This window comes from Pyrus communis, chromosome 8 (genome assembly GCF_963583255.1).
Source record: "Pyrus communis chromosome 8, drPyrComm1.1, whole genome shotgun sequence".
In the NCBI taxonomy this organism is placed as follows: domain Eukaryota; kingdom Viridiplantae; phylum Streptophyta; class Magnoliopsida; order Rosales; family Rosaceae; genus Pyrus; species Pyrus communis.
In genome coordinates, this window is record NC_084810.1 from 15,675,391 (window position 1) to 15,691,247 (window position 15,857).

Below are 15,857 nucleotides of genomic sequence, written 5' to 3' on the forward strand. Positions count from 1 at the left end.
AGCGCGGAGATGAATCGAACAGCACAGAAATTCTACCTTTTCAATCAGTTTTTTTTTAGGCATGAGGTTTTGAATGGGAGGGATGGCGTGGGTATAATTTAACACCTAATCTAACATATCTATAGTTTGACAAAAAAATAAAAAATAAAAAATAGGAGGGATGGGGCAAACGTAATCTAATATATCACACGCGAGAGGCTTTTTTGCATCACGGTTGCTACGCGCCCTAAAGATGTGTTGTTTTAGATATTCTAATATTTCTTAAGTGATTATTTTATAAATTAAGCAACATATATTCCATCCAATTTGCACATATGTGAGTAATCTCTCGTACAATTTGGCTTCACTCAAAGAAAAAATAAATAAATAAAAAACCACATGTTTGGCAAGCGTCTCATTTTTTTAATTAAGGGATCAACTTTTATTACCCAAAACAATCCTGTTGCATTGTGAGAATGTTTGAAAATAGTTGTACGTACATATACAAACACACTAATTGTAGACAATCTCTACCAACATGTATATGCATCTACACAAATTATTAACACAAAAGAATGGTTAAACGTACAACAAAACATGGAAGAGAAACAAAGAGAGTAATAGTAAGACTATTTTAAGTCACTATGTACGTTGTAAGTCTTTGCTTCTTAGTATTCTCTTAGCTTTTGTGAACTCTGTTTCTACAAAGTAATTTAGTAATCAAATTAACTTTCAGCAATACAACCAAAAGTTGAAATTTAAAACAATTAAGTAATGGAATCATTAAACGAAACCTAACACTAATACCCTAAAAGTATCGTGATAGCCCCCATATCAAAGAAACAACGTTTTAAATTGATTAAAATGGCTAGCACACCTTAAAAACAAATAAAACCTAACCATTTGTTTTATACTGCTCCTTCAAAACTATAGTTCTTGTCTTCGGTAGCCTCATATAATTCATCATCAGTTTGTTTTATTTTTATTTTTATTTTTTTGGATATCTCAACACCTAAATGCAATGAGATTACCAAGGTCTATAATTGTAGAAATTAAGAAAACAACATAATTAACATTCTACAATCAATTCATAAACTGTAAGTTTCATCAAAAGTCTGGTGCCAAGAAAAAAAAATTATAGGAAAAAAAAAGTGCTAGTCAATTCAAATGAAGAGATTTCTTCCAAGCGGGGTTTAAAAACAAATGCCATTAAATGATACGAAGTCTACAACTTTAATCCAATATATAATGTAACTCAAATGTTTTAGTTAGGAATTACCTGTGAAGTACACGAATATGTGGTACCATGGTAGTCCAATTTTACTTCTCTTTTCCATACACTCTTAACTAACCCACCACCTACCAATATAAATTTGGCTTTGATTGTCTTCATTGCCAACATGCCCCAACAAATGGATTGAACAACGCCCCATGGGTTCTTTTGTTAGTGCAACTGCAGTGAAAACACACCAATATACGTTAGTGGAAATAGAGCATACTTTGAAAATTGCACATACCATATCTGATCTTCTCCAAAGTAATGTAAACAAAGAATGGAATCCAAAAATTCAAAGACCGTAAAATCATAGATGCCTTAACACTGAAGATGCATCATTTTTAATGTATTACACAATAAGTAACCAAACACCACCAATAGATACAGTGCAACCAACGAATGACAGCGTCATCAAACATATTTGATCACATACCTTTACAATTAGTAATACATATTGCTTTCCGATAAACAAAAGAGAAACGCTGTGCATATACTGATATACATAGTTAGTATATTACATCCTTTTGCCCCTTGTATTAAAAAATGTTTTAGATATTTGTGGATATCAAATTATACCTGTGATCCCTCATGCTAACTGACAAATAAATCCACCCTCCTTGGTTTAGCCTCTACTGGCATAAGCTGCAAAAGGGACAAAACGGAATTGGATTTCAACTCATAAGGAAGGCAGGTTAGATACCTTTGGCTGGGTTGTATTTCTGGTTGAAATGGAATGGTGATAAAACTCCCGAAATGCAGTCCAGGCCATTCCCTTTCCGACTGGACTGACTGGGGAAAGGGACAATGTCATCCAGATCATGATCATGCTGGACAGCCACTTATTCGTCCTGCAACACCAACCATAATGTCATCTCAATTATCACTAACAAACAGATTAAATATCCTCAGTTTTCTACACGCCCCTATTCCCAGAAGATTCTGGATAGAATTGAACCTAATGCATCCAATATAAAATTAAAACATGCATAAAAATAGAGAGAGAGAGAGAGAGAGAGAGAGAGAGAGAGAGCATTTCTATACCAATCGTTTGGGAAAACTGACGCAAGAAACGGAAGATTTCATTCGAAATGGTGCTGTAGTGTAGTTGGTTTGGCCAAGTAGTGGACAAAAGAACGGTTTCATGTTTTGAAGCATCAAATTAACATCTAAACTCAAAACCTTGTTATCTTGATTTTTGGACCCGTGCCGCTGCCAAAGGGTGTAAGTGTTTTGTATTCGAATTAGGCTTTGATTTTATAAATTGAAAACTGAAAATCGATGAAAAAGTGAATTAGTTGATCAATGAAGATGAGATACCTTTCCGATTACTTTGCAAATAGTCTGATGAGTACCCAAGTATTTTCTTATCAAAGTTATCAATATCAAACAAGTTTGGGTAAAAAGAAATAAATAAATTAATTGAAAAAGGGAATTGTTATTAGCAACTTCAAAAATCTCATTCTACACTCCAAACTTTTTATTTTAAGAAAGAAAAATACATTATTAGAAGGGTAGAATGAGATATTTGAAGTGCTAATAACACTTCGTTTGAAAAAAAAAAGTAAAAAAGAAAAGTCCACGGCCCCACGGCCCCACGGCCCCACGGCCACCCCAACTACTCCACTCCGCGGAAAGCAACCACCTGCCACTCGCTCTTCAGACTTACTAACGCGTCTTTGGCGAAGGTATCGTCCCCAATCTCTGTATCCATCTACTAATTTACTGGCTTATTTAATAAGCACATTCACTGTAAATATATTTTAGGTTGTAATTTCGTCAGTATTATAAAGCTATTTTTTTTCTTTATTATTTTGAATTGAATTTGTGCTCAAATGTCTACTGTTATTTGTGTGATCAATCATTATGTTAAGGATGAATTGATTTCATTAATTTAGTGAATTTTTGCAAATGCTGGCCTGGTTACTGATTAGTTTATCAATATCTCTGATTTTATGAGATGGGTTTTGTTTAGTTTGGGGTATCAGATTGGATTAGGTTTTAGTTCTTGAGATTCACTGGGTTTGGGACCAATTAATGTGGGCTCTTGCTTCGAGAATTTGAGCATTGTTCTGTTTGGGTTTACCTGAATGTTCAGTATTCAGTACTCACTGATCAGACTATGTGGTTCTCAGTTTATGATATATCATTTTATTTAAGCTTCTAGGGTTTTCTCGGGATGCAGTTGTTTCATATAACCAGCATTCGCTTTCCCGCTCGTCTATTGGGTTTTTCTCAGGTTGGGAGCTTTTGATGGCTGTTGAGTTTCTGTTTCTGATTTTTTGTTTCAGTCTTTTCTAGTATGGGAATTGTTTTACAAATCATGCTGCACTCCTCCCTTGATTATGTTTTTGGATATGAAAGAGTGCGTCATTGATTATGTTTTTGGATTGCGAAGACAAGTTGGTAGCGTTCCCCTTAGGCAAAACTGGAACCCTGTACACATCTTCTCCCGAAGGAAAATCTTATATTGCGGTTATGCACACATTACCTTTAATTATTGGAAATTTTTTAAATGATATTTCATAAACTGAGAACCACAAAATCTGGTCAGTGAGTACTACTGAATACTGAACATTTATCGTAATTGTAATTCGGATGGTAGTTGCTGACCTTTTTACTGTTTGATTTGTTCTTTTTTACATGTAGACGGATGGAGAGTGCTAGAATAGCAAGGTGTAGCTATCGTTCATTAACGGTTGTCATTGCATTGTCTGAAAATAGTAAATATGTGGATATTTGTAATGAGATATGTTTAAGGTTTAAGGAACTGAAAGTGGGAAGCTTTGAGCTGACGTATTCTCTTCCTGAGCACCCTAATTGTTTGCTGCAATCCGATATGGACGTGAGTATTATGTTGCTATGTTTAAAAGTGTTGAAGAGTAATTTTATTGATATATTGGTGAAGGACCTTCTGAGTTCAAATAATGAGGATGATGATCAAAATCAAGAAGAGTCCCATCATGCAACTTCTAACAATGCAGTGTCTAATCGTACAGCGCCATTGTCGTGCACCTTAGAAAGTCATAGTGCCATTGATGAAAATGAACTTTTGAGAGTGGAAGGGGACAATAGATTTTTGTCTCAGGATTGGAAGGAATATATTAGTCATGTCGGTCAGAGGTTTAAGGGGGGTGTAACTGAATTTCGTAACAAGTTAATCAAGTATGCTGCTCAGATGAGATTTCGTCTTGTTTATGCAAAGAATGATAAAGAACGTATCACTGCTGAATGTTTTAAGAAGAATTCAGATGGATGTAAATGGCGTGTACATGCTTCGCTATGTGGAGGGAATGGTTTTTTCTACATAAGGAGTTTGAATAATGTTCACACGTGCACTAGTGATTATGAAAAGCAGAAAACGAGAAGCATGGGTTCAAAGGTTATATCTTCTGTCCTGGTGGATCAAATCCGTGAGAAACCAATGATTAAACCAACAGATATTGTGAAGGATTTTAAGCAAAAGTATGGTCTTGATATCTCTTACCATGGTGCACGGCGAGGGAAGGAATTGGCTAAGAGCGAGGTTCATGGTGATGAAACCTTATCTTACAATCAATTACTTTGGTACAAAGATACTTTAATGTCAACCAATCAGGGGTCACATTGTGTCTTGGAGTGTGATCTGCAGACTTCTCGCTTTCAGAGATTGTTTATTTGCTATGGTGCTTGCATTGAGGGATTTCAATGGTGCAGACCTTTGTTGTTCATGGATGCAACTTCTTTTAAAAGTAAGTATAAGGGGCAGCTAATTGGTGCTACCGGGAAGGATGGAAATCAAGGTATGATTAGTTGTTTTTTGTGACTATGATGACTGATGTGTTGCTGTACATCTACGTAATTCGTATATTGTGATTCTTGGTAAGTTAAAATATATAGGTTGTTGAAATACCATATACTCATCCATTGTCTGTATATCTTATTGGTTTTTAGGATTTTTCCCGTTTGCTTTTGCTATCGTGGCCTCAGAAAGCAAGGAAAACTGGAGCTGGTTCTTTGAAAATTTAGCTAAAGTTTTGACACCACAAGGTAGGACAATTACATTTGTATCTAATCATGACAGAGGTGTGGCTGGAAATGTTTCAAGCATATTTCCAACATCCCATCATGCATTTTGTTTGAATGATATGAAACAGAACCTGGCATCTAGGTATCTGGCTACCTATGGTAAATTTTTTCAAGACCGAATTGTTGATCTTTTTACGGAATGCGTTTCTGCTCCAACGGAAGCTGCTTTTGAGATTAATATGAAAAATTTAAGAGACGAGGGTGGTGCTCCTATGAAGACCTTTCTGGAAAATTTCCCAAAGGAGAATTGGTCATGTGCCTACTTTAAGGGTAATCGATACGGTGACATGTACAGCACTGTTTCTGAATTATTTCAATCTTGGACGTTGGAGCTATCTGTCTTGCCTATATGTCAAATGGTTGACGGAATCAGGATTAAACTCATGGGAATGATGTCTGAAAGGAGTTGTGAAGCGGAGCAATGTAGTTCTATTCTGTGTCCCGAGATGGAGAAAACCTTGAACGAAATGCTGATAGTTGGTCGCCATTGGAATGCCATCCGTTCTTGTGGTTCTGTTTTCGAGGTGCTTGCTGAAGGTTCTTTTACGGTTGATTTGGATAATCGTTTCTGCTCCTGTCATGAGTGGCAAATGAAGGGCTTTCCCTGTGCTCATGCACTTGTTGCCGTTCGAAAAAATTCTGGTTACGTGTACAACTACATTGATGATTACTTCACGGTGAGCCACTACAGAAGTTCGTACGCGAGTAATATTTTGCCGCTGCCGGACATTAAGGACGCCGTTCATGAGGGATCGGAAGATACGGTCGTCCTACCTCCGCTAACTCGGCAGCCAAAGAAGAATAAAAGAAAATCTGTTGAAAAAGTTCCGAGGCCGATCAAATGTGGTCGATGTGGTGCAGTTGGAGGGCATAATAAGAAGACATGTACTGCAATTATTTGATTTTTGTTTTCGCGGTTTTTTTTTTTTTTTGTTTTTTTTTTTAATTATTATTTTTAATTGTAGGACAACAATTAGATGTTGTGGTCTTTTCTGAAAAGAAAATTTACAAACTGTGTTTTACAAGTCAGAACCATTCAACTGCTAGATCAAACGGTTAGCATTTTACATTTCTGATCCATGAATACGATAAATTTAATCTCATGCGTTAGAAATTAATAGGTGCTCATTGTTGCTCGAATTTTGCCATTTAGGTGGAAACAATAAAATACCATAAAGTTAAACCGTTTAACTCTTTTTTAATAGAGTGATAGCGTTAGTGGGTTAAACTGTTAGTTGTTAGGAGGAGTGGAATTCATGAAGATCAAACCTCCACCAGAGTGCACATGCATGATTCAAACACGCTTTCTGATAAATATGATGAAAGAAGAATCGAACTTAAGAGGTGTGAGAATCGAACTTAAGACCTCTCACTTACAAGTTACAAGTAAAGAGGAATACCACTAGACCATAGTTAAGTGGCGATAATACTTAAGTACAGTTCTAAGGGTGTGAGGGCCAAACAATTTACATGGAACGGTTCACAGCATGTGACGTCTCAATCTAATAACACATTTTCATGTGGAGAGAAACTTACGTATGATAATGCATTATTAGACGAGGAATGTCACGTGGTAATAAACTCGTTTCATATAAGTCATTCTCAGACGAGGGAAGAGAGAAAAGAGGTGGATGAGCTACAAGCTCGGGTAAGAAGGGCCAAAAGGACTTGATATTTACTATGACACTAGCCTGAGAAGGACAAAAGCTAGAGACTAGAGGCTTTATTTGGCCTCTCAAAATGCCGTTATTCATAAAATCTAGTCCTGTCAAAATTTTATTGTTGTAATAGTGTGAGAGGCCAGGGTTTAAAAAGTACTAAGTGTCTCATTTTCATTTGCTGTTGTAATTGTCTCAAATGCCCTCTTAAGGAGTTATGGTTAAGACCTGGGGGGGCTGATTTGGGCTCACAAAGAGCTTGGGCTCCAACTAGCCTAGGCTGATTGGGTGCTTTAGAAAGCGATGCTTTGCATCTTGGGACTAAAATCTTCTTTTAATATGGGCTAAAAGACTTGAAATTTATAAATTTTTGGTTAGGGGTGGGGACGTGGAATCGAAACACGAACCAAACTAGACCACACTGAACGGTTTGGTTTTTGCAGTTTTGAAATGGTTTCAGTTTGAAATCGAACCACAAACTGAAAAAACGGTTTTGTTTCGGTTCTTAATATTTGAAGTCGAAATGAACTCAAACCACACCGAATAATATAAAAATATTTAATTTAAGACCCAATTAGGTGTTGGGGTCTAATTGGTTATTGAATCGGGTAGTAAAAATCATTTCAAGTAAAAGAACTTTTTTGTTTTCCTTTTTCAATGTGTTTGGTTACTTTTGTAAGCTTTTTAAAATTTATAACAATTAATGTAATTTATATTGTGTATTTGTAGAGTTAGCCATTTCGAATTCAAGCATAGCCTCTCTTATACTTAATCCACAACCACAACAACTCCAAGGCAATCTCAAGTTTCTAATTAATAAGGTTTAATGGCTTCTCATCCATCGGTTTCACATTCACAAAGTGAATTTTAATATGGTGATCATCATGAATTTTTTATTTTTTTTTTCAATTGAGTTTTGTCAATGACATAAAGCATTTAGTTTGCAAATGATTAGGTTTTGAACTTTTGAGTTTGAATGTTGAAAACTTATATTAATGCCAATTTATTAACATGCCTACAAGTAAGGTAAAAACTGAAACCAAAACTGTTTAAAACCGAACCGAACCGAACCAAAATCAAATCATTCTTACCCCAAAATCGCATCGAATTGAAATAAATTTTAGTTTTGATTTCAGCTTTTACCCTAAAACACCGAAAGAAATCGTGCCCACCGCTATTAGTTTGGTAGAGACGACTAGAAAGTTTAATTGTGCAAGAAAAGACTTGAAAACTGAAAAATAAACCTTGAGAAAGGCAAGAGCTGCCGTCCCGAGAAATTGGGTCTTTGCTCGCATAAAAATCCGGCCTAAGGTAAAACTGCTGCCGAAGCCCAAAAACATTCAGAAACTAGAGAGCCAGTGAGTTGCTCCCATTTCGCAGCCTTCCTCTTGTTTGCTTTTCCAGTTCCTCTTCTCTCAAGGTTCGTCTATCTCTCTCTCTCTCTCTCTCTCTCTCATGTACTCAATCAAATAAAACTAATAATTTTCTGAAAATTCAGGGTTATTGCAGAGTTTTCAACTTAACAGATTTTATGATGCAAAAATGTTATTGGATTGTCGTTCATTTTTGACCGTCGGATTGAATAAATCAAATGAAAACAACTGACAACGAAGCTTTTCCGGCTTTTCTAGATTCTAATTATTTGTTTCTCTTTGTGATGAATGTCATAAGTACAAAATTATGTTACTTGTTCTACTCTGTTATTCCTTTGTCTTATAAAAGATCAAAGCTGAACAAATATTGATCAAATAGAGTGAAAAATTACAATAGCGAACCCGCGCATTGAAGGTACAAGGAAAAGAAATTTGAAGCCCCCAACTCAACCTTGAGCGTATGCTACAACGTGCGTTCGATATAAAAACACAGGCTACCTCTATGATCTGTGGATTCTCAATACGCAAATGCTAGGATATCACATGTTCATCGTAATTTTGATGTTAGAATGGTAGCTCTTGACTCATTTCGTGTTTAATCGTGTCTTACATGTACAGATGGAGGGTGTTAGAATAGCAAGGTGTAGTTATCGTGCTGTAACTATCCTGATTGCGTTGTCTGAGCATACTAAATATGGGGATATTGATAAGGAGATATGTTCAAGGTTTAAGGAACTTAAGGCGGGGTGTTTTGAGCTGACATATTCTCTTCCCGAGCATCCTTCTTGTTTGCTGCAATCAGATATGGATGTCACTTTGATGCTGATGTGTTTATCGATGTTGAAGATTAGTCTTGTTGATTTACTGGTGAAGGATGTTGTGATTTCAAATAATGAAGATAGTGATCTTACGGCATCTAATCAAGCAGCATCTAATCACGAAGCTTCTAATCGTGCAGCTACTAATCATGTAGCGTCTTCTTCATGCATGGTAGAAAATTGTGCTATTGACGAGAATGAACATTTGGATAACTCCGGGTTGCATGAAGGCAATAAATATCTGTCTCAGGGTTGGAAAGAGTATATTAGTCATGAAGGCCAGAAGTTTATGGGTGGTGTAGACGAATTTCGTAGCAAGTTGCGTAAATATGCAGTTGGGATGGGATTTAGTTTTGTTTATCTAAGCAATGATAAGGTGCGGGTTATTGCTGAATGTTCTAAGAAGAGTTCAGATGGATGTAAGTGGCGTGTTTGTGCTTCACTATGTCGAGCTAATGGTTTTTTCTACATAAAGACTTTAAATAATGTGCACTCGTGCACGGGCAATGTCCATGAGCAGAATAGTGCGATGATAACTTCAAAGATGATATCTTCTCTTTTAGTCGATCAAATCCGTGAGAAACCGTCAATTAAGCCTATAGATATTGTCAAGGATGTTAAGCAGAACTATGGCCTTGATATTTCTTACTATAATGCATGGCAAGCGAAACAAATGGCTAAGAGTGAGGTTCATGGTGATGAATCATTGTCTTATAGTCATTTAGCTAGGTATCGTGATGCTTTAATATCAACCAATTCTGGGTCATACTGTGTTGTAGAGTGTGATCCAAACACTTCGCGCTTTCGGAGGCTTTTTGTTTGTTATGGTGCCTGCGTTGAGGGCTTTCGGTGGTGCAGGCCTTTGTTGTTCATAGATGAAACTAATCTGAAAAGCAAGTACAAAGGGCAGCTAATTGGTGCAACAGGAAAGAATGGAAACCAAGGTATAATTTTGCATGTAATATGTTATGACTGTCGATGAGTTACACGCGTTTATGTATATACATGTAAGCATATGTCTATGTGTAGACATCCTTATCTTTGAAATACCAATTAATCATCTTTTGTCTATTTTTATGTAGGATCTTTCCCCTTTGCTTTTGCTATCGTGGACAAAGAGAACGAGGAAAACTGGAGATGGTTCTTTGAAAATTTAGCTAAAGTTTTGACTCCGCAAGGTAGGACCGTTACATTTGTAATTGATCACAACAAAGTGGTGATTGAAGCTATTTCAAACAGATTCCCAACATTCCATCTTGCATTTTGTTTGAAGAATTTGAAAGAGAACCTTGTATCTAAATATCACTGTGGCTATGGTAAATTTTTCCGGGATGGAATTTGTGATCTTTTTATGAAATGCGCTTATGCTCCAACGGAAGCTTCTTTTGAGCTAAGCATGAGAAATTTAAAGGACGAAGGTGGTGCTCCGGCTAAGACTTTTTTAGAAACTTTTCCTGAAGAAAATTGGTCATATGCTTATTTTAAGGGCAATCGATATGGTGAAATGCATAAGAATGTTTATGAATCATTTCATTCTTGGATTTCGGAGCTTTATATGATGCCCATCTGTCAAAAGCTTGAGGGAATCAGGATTAAACACATGGTAATGATGTCTGAAAGGTGTCGTGAAGCAGAACAATGGCGCTCTATTCTCTGTCCTGAAATGGAGAAAACCTTGAAAGACATGTCGATGGTTGGTCGGCATTGGAATGTTAGCAGTTCTGGTGATTCTGTTTTTGAGGTTCATGCTGATGTTTCTGTTGTGGTTGATTTGGATAATCATTTTTGCTCCTGTCATGAGTGGCAACTAAAGGGCTTTCCCTGTGCTCACGCGCTTGTTGCTGTTCAACAAAGTTCTGGTTGCGTGTATGACTACATTGATGATTACTTCAAGGTGAGCCACTATAGAAGTTCATATGCAAGTCCTATCTGTCCCGTAACTGACATTAAGGATGCGGTGTATGAGGGTTCCGAAGATGTTATCCTACCTCCGGGTAATGGGAAGGGTAGACCGAGGACTAAAAAGATGAAAACTTCTGGTGAAGGTCCCAGGGCCATTACATGTGGTCAGTGTGGAGTGGTTGGACGGCATAATAGGAAGACGTGTCCAGAAAATAGTTGATTCTTTTACAGCATTTTGTTGCAGTGTACAAAAGAATTTATACTGGGTTTTTGTACTCTTTCTTTTCCAATTTTGAGTGGTTCGGATTGAAACTGCCAAACGATTACTGAAGCAAAAGGTAAACACAAAGCTAACATTAAAATTATTGATTGCACTTTCTCACTTACAACCTGGCTTTTTGTTTTACAAACCGAGAAACATGGGCACGACCTTTTTGGTTGCTGTATGAAGAACACGGGATGCCCCTGACTATACATTGTGTTCCTGATCTATATAGGTTTGATTGTGCATGTTTACTTCTTTGCTTAAGTTCTTAGCGTTGAATTTGTAGGTGTCGTTGTTGTTTAACGCATATGTTACTCGATTCCTTTGTAGTTAGTTTTGATGCAAGTGTAAGATTGCTTCCTTTGTGATTGGATGATCTCGCAAATTTTCTGTTATACGAAATCAGATTTAAAGCAGACTTGTCTGAGCATGCATGTGGTTGTTGCAAATGTCATGAAGTTTGGATCTTTTGCTAATTGTCTTTTCCACTTATGTAGTTGTTTCGATCAGTTTCATTCGATTCAGGATTCATTTGCTTTGTATCTTCATTGCTGTATGTTTTCTGGATTGTGCCCCCTGGATGTTCACTAGGGTTTCAGCTGGATAAAGGTCGAAACTGGAAAAGGGTGAAAGATGTGCAATGATTTGCCTCGCCCAGAAAGGAGAGGGTGCCGGCGGTTATATTCAGCGTTTTATGCCCTTCTGGTTTATAGATTTTTATGCAAAATTGTGTAAGCTCGTAATGTATATGGATCAGTTTCAAGTAGGGATCGGCATTGGGCGTACCCAATGCCCATCCCTGTTTGCGGAATACCATCTCTACAAAAAATGAGGATGGAAAGCATGCCAAGGACGATGAAATTTCTGTCCCTTAAAGAACAAGAAATTAGGATGTTGGAGTAAGAAATAAATGTTTCCTTGAATTAGATATTTAGTTATAAGGTGTTCATATCCTACAGTTTTTGCGGGACTAGAAGGGACAAATTTCCTTCGTGGTCAACCTCAACTTACATAAAAATTGAAAGTTGGTCTTAATTTTTTTTTTTTTCAACGTACCTTGAAACTCACCAAACCCAGTAATAGGCACCCTAAGTTTTAGTTACGAACTTGTTTTGACTTTTTAACCGATGAGAGGGAGGATTTGAACCCGAAACTTCTTCCAATATCAAAAAAGAGGTATTAGTATACTAATAGCTAGTTGGCAAACTCATAAGACTATTGATTCATTGGCTTTGTTGAAGTATTGTGAAAAGAAAAACATTTGTCTTTGGATTTTCGATTTTTCTTGATGTATATGTTTTCGACAATTTTTTGTTGCACTAGACTGCGATTTTAGACCACACATTCAAGCAAGAATCAACTTGATCAATGGTCCAGGTTCATAATTTGGCTAAAGACGATGCCCCTTATACATTCGTATATGTGTATAGTTTCTATTTTTATACTCTATACAGGCCAGTAGTTGATACTACTTTGTGCAGACGCACTTGTATATTTCCATGTAATAGCAGTGTATATAAAACTCTACCTTTGAGGTTTGAACTGTACACATGCCATGTGCAGGTGGGAAGATTCTTAGAAGCAATCCGTTCAAGGATTACCGAAGGCAATGTAAATAGTTCTCTTTTCACGCTCCAATGTCATGAATTAGTAATTTACCTTGCAGTTCTCCTGTATCTATCTGTATGGATTTATAATTTTGTATGTTCATTTGTACATAGCCGATCCCTTCATTTAGTGAGATAAGGTTATGTTGTTGTTGTATTTCTACATGCAGACCAACGGAGAATGCTAGAATAGCGAGGTGTAGTTGTTGTTGACGTGAGTGAATGCTATATTTCATGCGTGAGCAATGCATGCTCAGAGGAACATGGTTTACAGATTACAAAGATTTTAATTACATCAACACCTAGCAAGTACTCATATGCATGTTTTTTGAGCAATTCATCCATTTTTTTTGTTCGTTTCAACGAGCCATTTTCCCATCTCATACATATTTCGCGTTGGGGGAACTTACACCTCTAGGAACAACGCAAATAGATCATAGAACCCACAATGAGTTCAGTCTACAAAGTAGTCCGGTTTTTTAAACAATTACAATTTGATTTCTTAGAGTTAATCTTGAAGCCAATGTTCATCGTTTATTTTCTGGAACACTCAACAATCCCGAACTATTCACAAAAATTGGGATAAAGAGGACCTAGCTACAATCTTATAAAGGTCTTATTTCGTCATTTTCTCAGCAACAAAACAAATAAAATAAAACAAACTTACACAACTGAATGCTAACAACTCAAGCAAAGAAAATGTATTAAATTTCAACCCAAAAAATACAAAAATAAAATGCATCAAAGTCAAGCTATATAGTATCAGAACTCGTAAGATAAAAAGCAACCATGCAAGTTGGTTGGTAAGGTGTTCACGTGTTATGTCCAGAAGAAGAAACTTCGTAAGATAAAAAGAAGCTTAATTCCTTCCAACGCAGTACTGCCTTTAATTACAACCTTTACGTGATTGACCTCTACAACTTGTTGGCACTCAATCTATCTCGAAACCATAAACTAACAGAAAAGAATCTAAATTCCAACTGATATTATCCATCGCGAGAAGAATCTGGCAAGTTTTCTCAGTCGAAAAGTGTGAGACCGAAAATATTTTCACACTGTGCTCGGTGAGTCTAGGCCTAAATGGCAGAATTTTTTTATTTTTTTTTTCTTTTGCGTCTAGCGGCTTGTTGCCCGCTTATTATCTTAAGCATTAGCTTAAACAGCCAAATGGTTAAGAAAATAAAAGTGGCCAAACTATGATGAGGAGGAAGCCAACGATGCTTTAAGCTGAGATTTTTTATATCAACATCTTTAATTTGATTTTGCTCCAGTAAACGATCATCTCTAAATATTCTTGACTCCGCCAAATTTTTTTTTTCTCCATAGCCAAATGCGATGAGTTATTATGACCCCGAGCATAATCACTTCGCTAATGTTGGCTTCTAACTTGAACAACTTCGCCAAACGAGATTGCTCCATATCAACTTTATCTCCAATAATCATATCGATTGACATGCTTTTGTGGCCAAGGCATTGTTTCGGCCTTGTTTGTCATTGGAACTTCCTCTAACAAATCAACTTCTTAGCTTATTTTATGTTTTGCTCAAGAGGTTGAACTTTTTCTTCTAGGCTGACCAAATTTTCTGACTCAGCGAACGAATAGGTGGCCTAATTTCTTCTTCGGCCAAATTGACAATCTTCTTAGACCGAGGCTTATCAAGGCCGAAGTGAGGATTTGTCCCCCAGCCTTTTGATCTAGCCATACTTAAAATGGGATTGACTTGTATCTAAAACGATAGAAAAATGTTCCTCGTCTAGCCAAACACTAAAACAGGTCATGTCTTTGTTTACCCATAGTTCTTGTAAGGTGACATGAGCTTTCACCTTAACATTTGGGAAGGGGAATCTCATTTTTTTTCATGTGCATCAATAATCTTCTCCACTTCTCTTGCCCTTTTTGCCTCCTCGCTCTTTTGAATGTGTTTCTCCAGTTGAGCTTGGATCTCATCTAATCGGTTGAACTGAGCCAAATCGGAGTATTGAAACATCATTTGGACTTCGCATCGGAGTATTGAAACATCATTTGGACTTCGCAATTTTAACACTTGGGACCCACAGGGTGTGCCAAAATGTTCACCATAAAAATAACAAAACCTACTTGATGCGGATGCCGAGTAAGTTAAATCCTACCAAGGCTGCGATTCCTAAACATATTATCTAAAAACTTGGAATTATCTCCGTCAATAATTTTCTCACCGAAACTCCACCCTTAAAAGGCTCGGCGCCCTTGACCTAAACTATGACTCTGAAATTAGTCATTTTTCGTGATCTTCATTGTGATATTCTAGCAAAAAATTTATACCATTTAATGCTTCCAGATTGGTTTTTGCCCATATATCTTGCACAGAAGAATGTCAAGATAATTCCAATAAATTCTTCATAGATAATTATCATGATGAAAAATTACAATTTATCTATCAACAATAACTAAAAGTTCTATTAATATCTTAACAACCATCCAACGACCTCAAACACATAAGCCGATTGTAAACTATAAACCAAGATTCAGTTTTAAAAAAAAATAACAATAAATAATTGGACCATTGCATTCTCCAATTTCATTTTCTTAAAAAAAAATAAAAAATGATGATGATATCAATTGGGATTTGGGGTGTATGAAATACAAGATATAGATAATTTAAATTGAAAATTATAAAGGTAGGATCTGAAGTTAAGATTTCACTAAAAAATTACTTGGCAATATGAATAGTAGTTTCATTTGTCTCTCGAATGTGGGATTTTTACTCTCAGCACACATCTCCTCACATATGGTGAATTTCAAGCTTAGCATGTAGACAACCCAAATCAGATGAGTGGAACATGTGTAGCTATTGGAATTCACACATGGGCCAACTTGACTATGATATCATGTAGTAAGTTGAGATTCCATCATAAAATAAATTGAGAGATATAA

The 15,857-nt window shown here is 36.5% G+C and overlaps 3 protein-coding genes across 3 annotated transcripts; all 3 read left to right on the forward strand.

Moving 5' to 3' along the window:
- The first annotated feature begins 3,009 nt into the window (after window positions 1–3,009).
- On the forward strand, window positions 3,010–6,360 carry LOC137743840 (uncharacterized). The gene is made up of 3 exons (XM_068483774.1): window positions 3,010–5,034; window positions 5,186–5,281; window positions 5,389–6,360. Exons 1-3 carry the CDS (start codon window positions 3,906–3,908, stop codon window positions 5,400–5,402), a joined length of 1,239 nt encoding a protein of 412 aa, XP_068339875.1. The 5' UTR covers window positions 3,010–3,905; the 3' UTR covers window positions 5,403–6,360.
- LOC137743020 (uncharacterized) lies at window positions 5,500–6,222 on the forward strand. The gene has a single exon (XM_068482941.1). The coding sequence runs from the start codon at window positions 5,500–5,502 to the stop codon at window positions 6,220–6,222; it is 723 nt and encodes a 240-aa protein (XP_068339042.1).
- A 1,725-nt stretch (window positions 6,361–8,085) lies between the features above and the next one.
- On the forward strand, window positions 8,086–12,356 carry LOC137743582 (uncharacterized). The gene is made up of 3 exons (XM_068483504.1): window positions 8,086–8,398; window positions 8,970–10,113; window positions 10,252–12,356. Exons 2-3 carry the CDS (start codon window positions 8,970–8,972, stop codon window positions 11,289–11,291), a joined length of 2,184 nt encoding a protein of 727 aa, XP_068339605.1. The 5' UTR covers window positions 8,086–8,398; the 3' UTR covers window positions 11,292–12,356.
- Window positions 12,357–15,857: the final 3,501 nt, after the last annotated feature.

What these genes read in the sequence shown, in the direction of transcription:
- LOC137743582 (XM_068483504.1), top strand. Translation starts at nt 8,970, where the DNA reads ATGGAGGGTGTTAGAATAGCAAGGTGTAGTTATCGTGCTGTAACTATC. An exon ending in AGGAAAGAATGGAAACCAAG is followed by an intron (nt 10,114 to 10,251) that starts GTATAATTTTGC and finishes ATTTTTATGTAG; the next exon opens with GATCTTTCCCCTTTGCTTTT.
- LOC137743020 (XM_068482941.1), top strand. Translation starts at nt 5,500, where the DNA reads ATGAAAAATTTAAGAGACGAGGGTGGTGCTCCTATGAAGACCTTTCTG.
- LOC137743840 (XM_068483774.1), top strand. Translation starts at nt 3,906, where the DNA reads ATGGAGAGTGCTAGAATAGCAAGGTGTAGCTATCGTTCATTAACGGTT. An exon ending in CGGGAAGGATGGAAATCAAG is followed by an intron (nt 5,035 to 5,185) that starts GTATGATTAGTT and finishes ATTGGTTTTTAG; the next exon opens with GATTTTTCCCGTTTGCTTTT.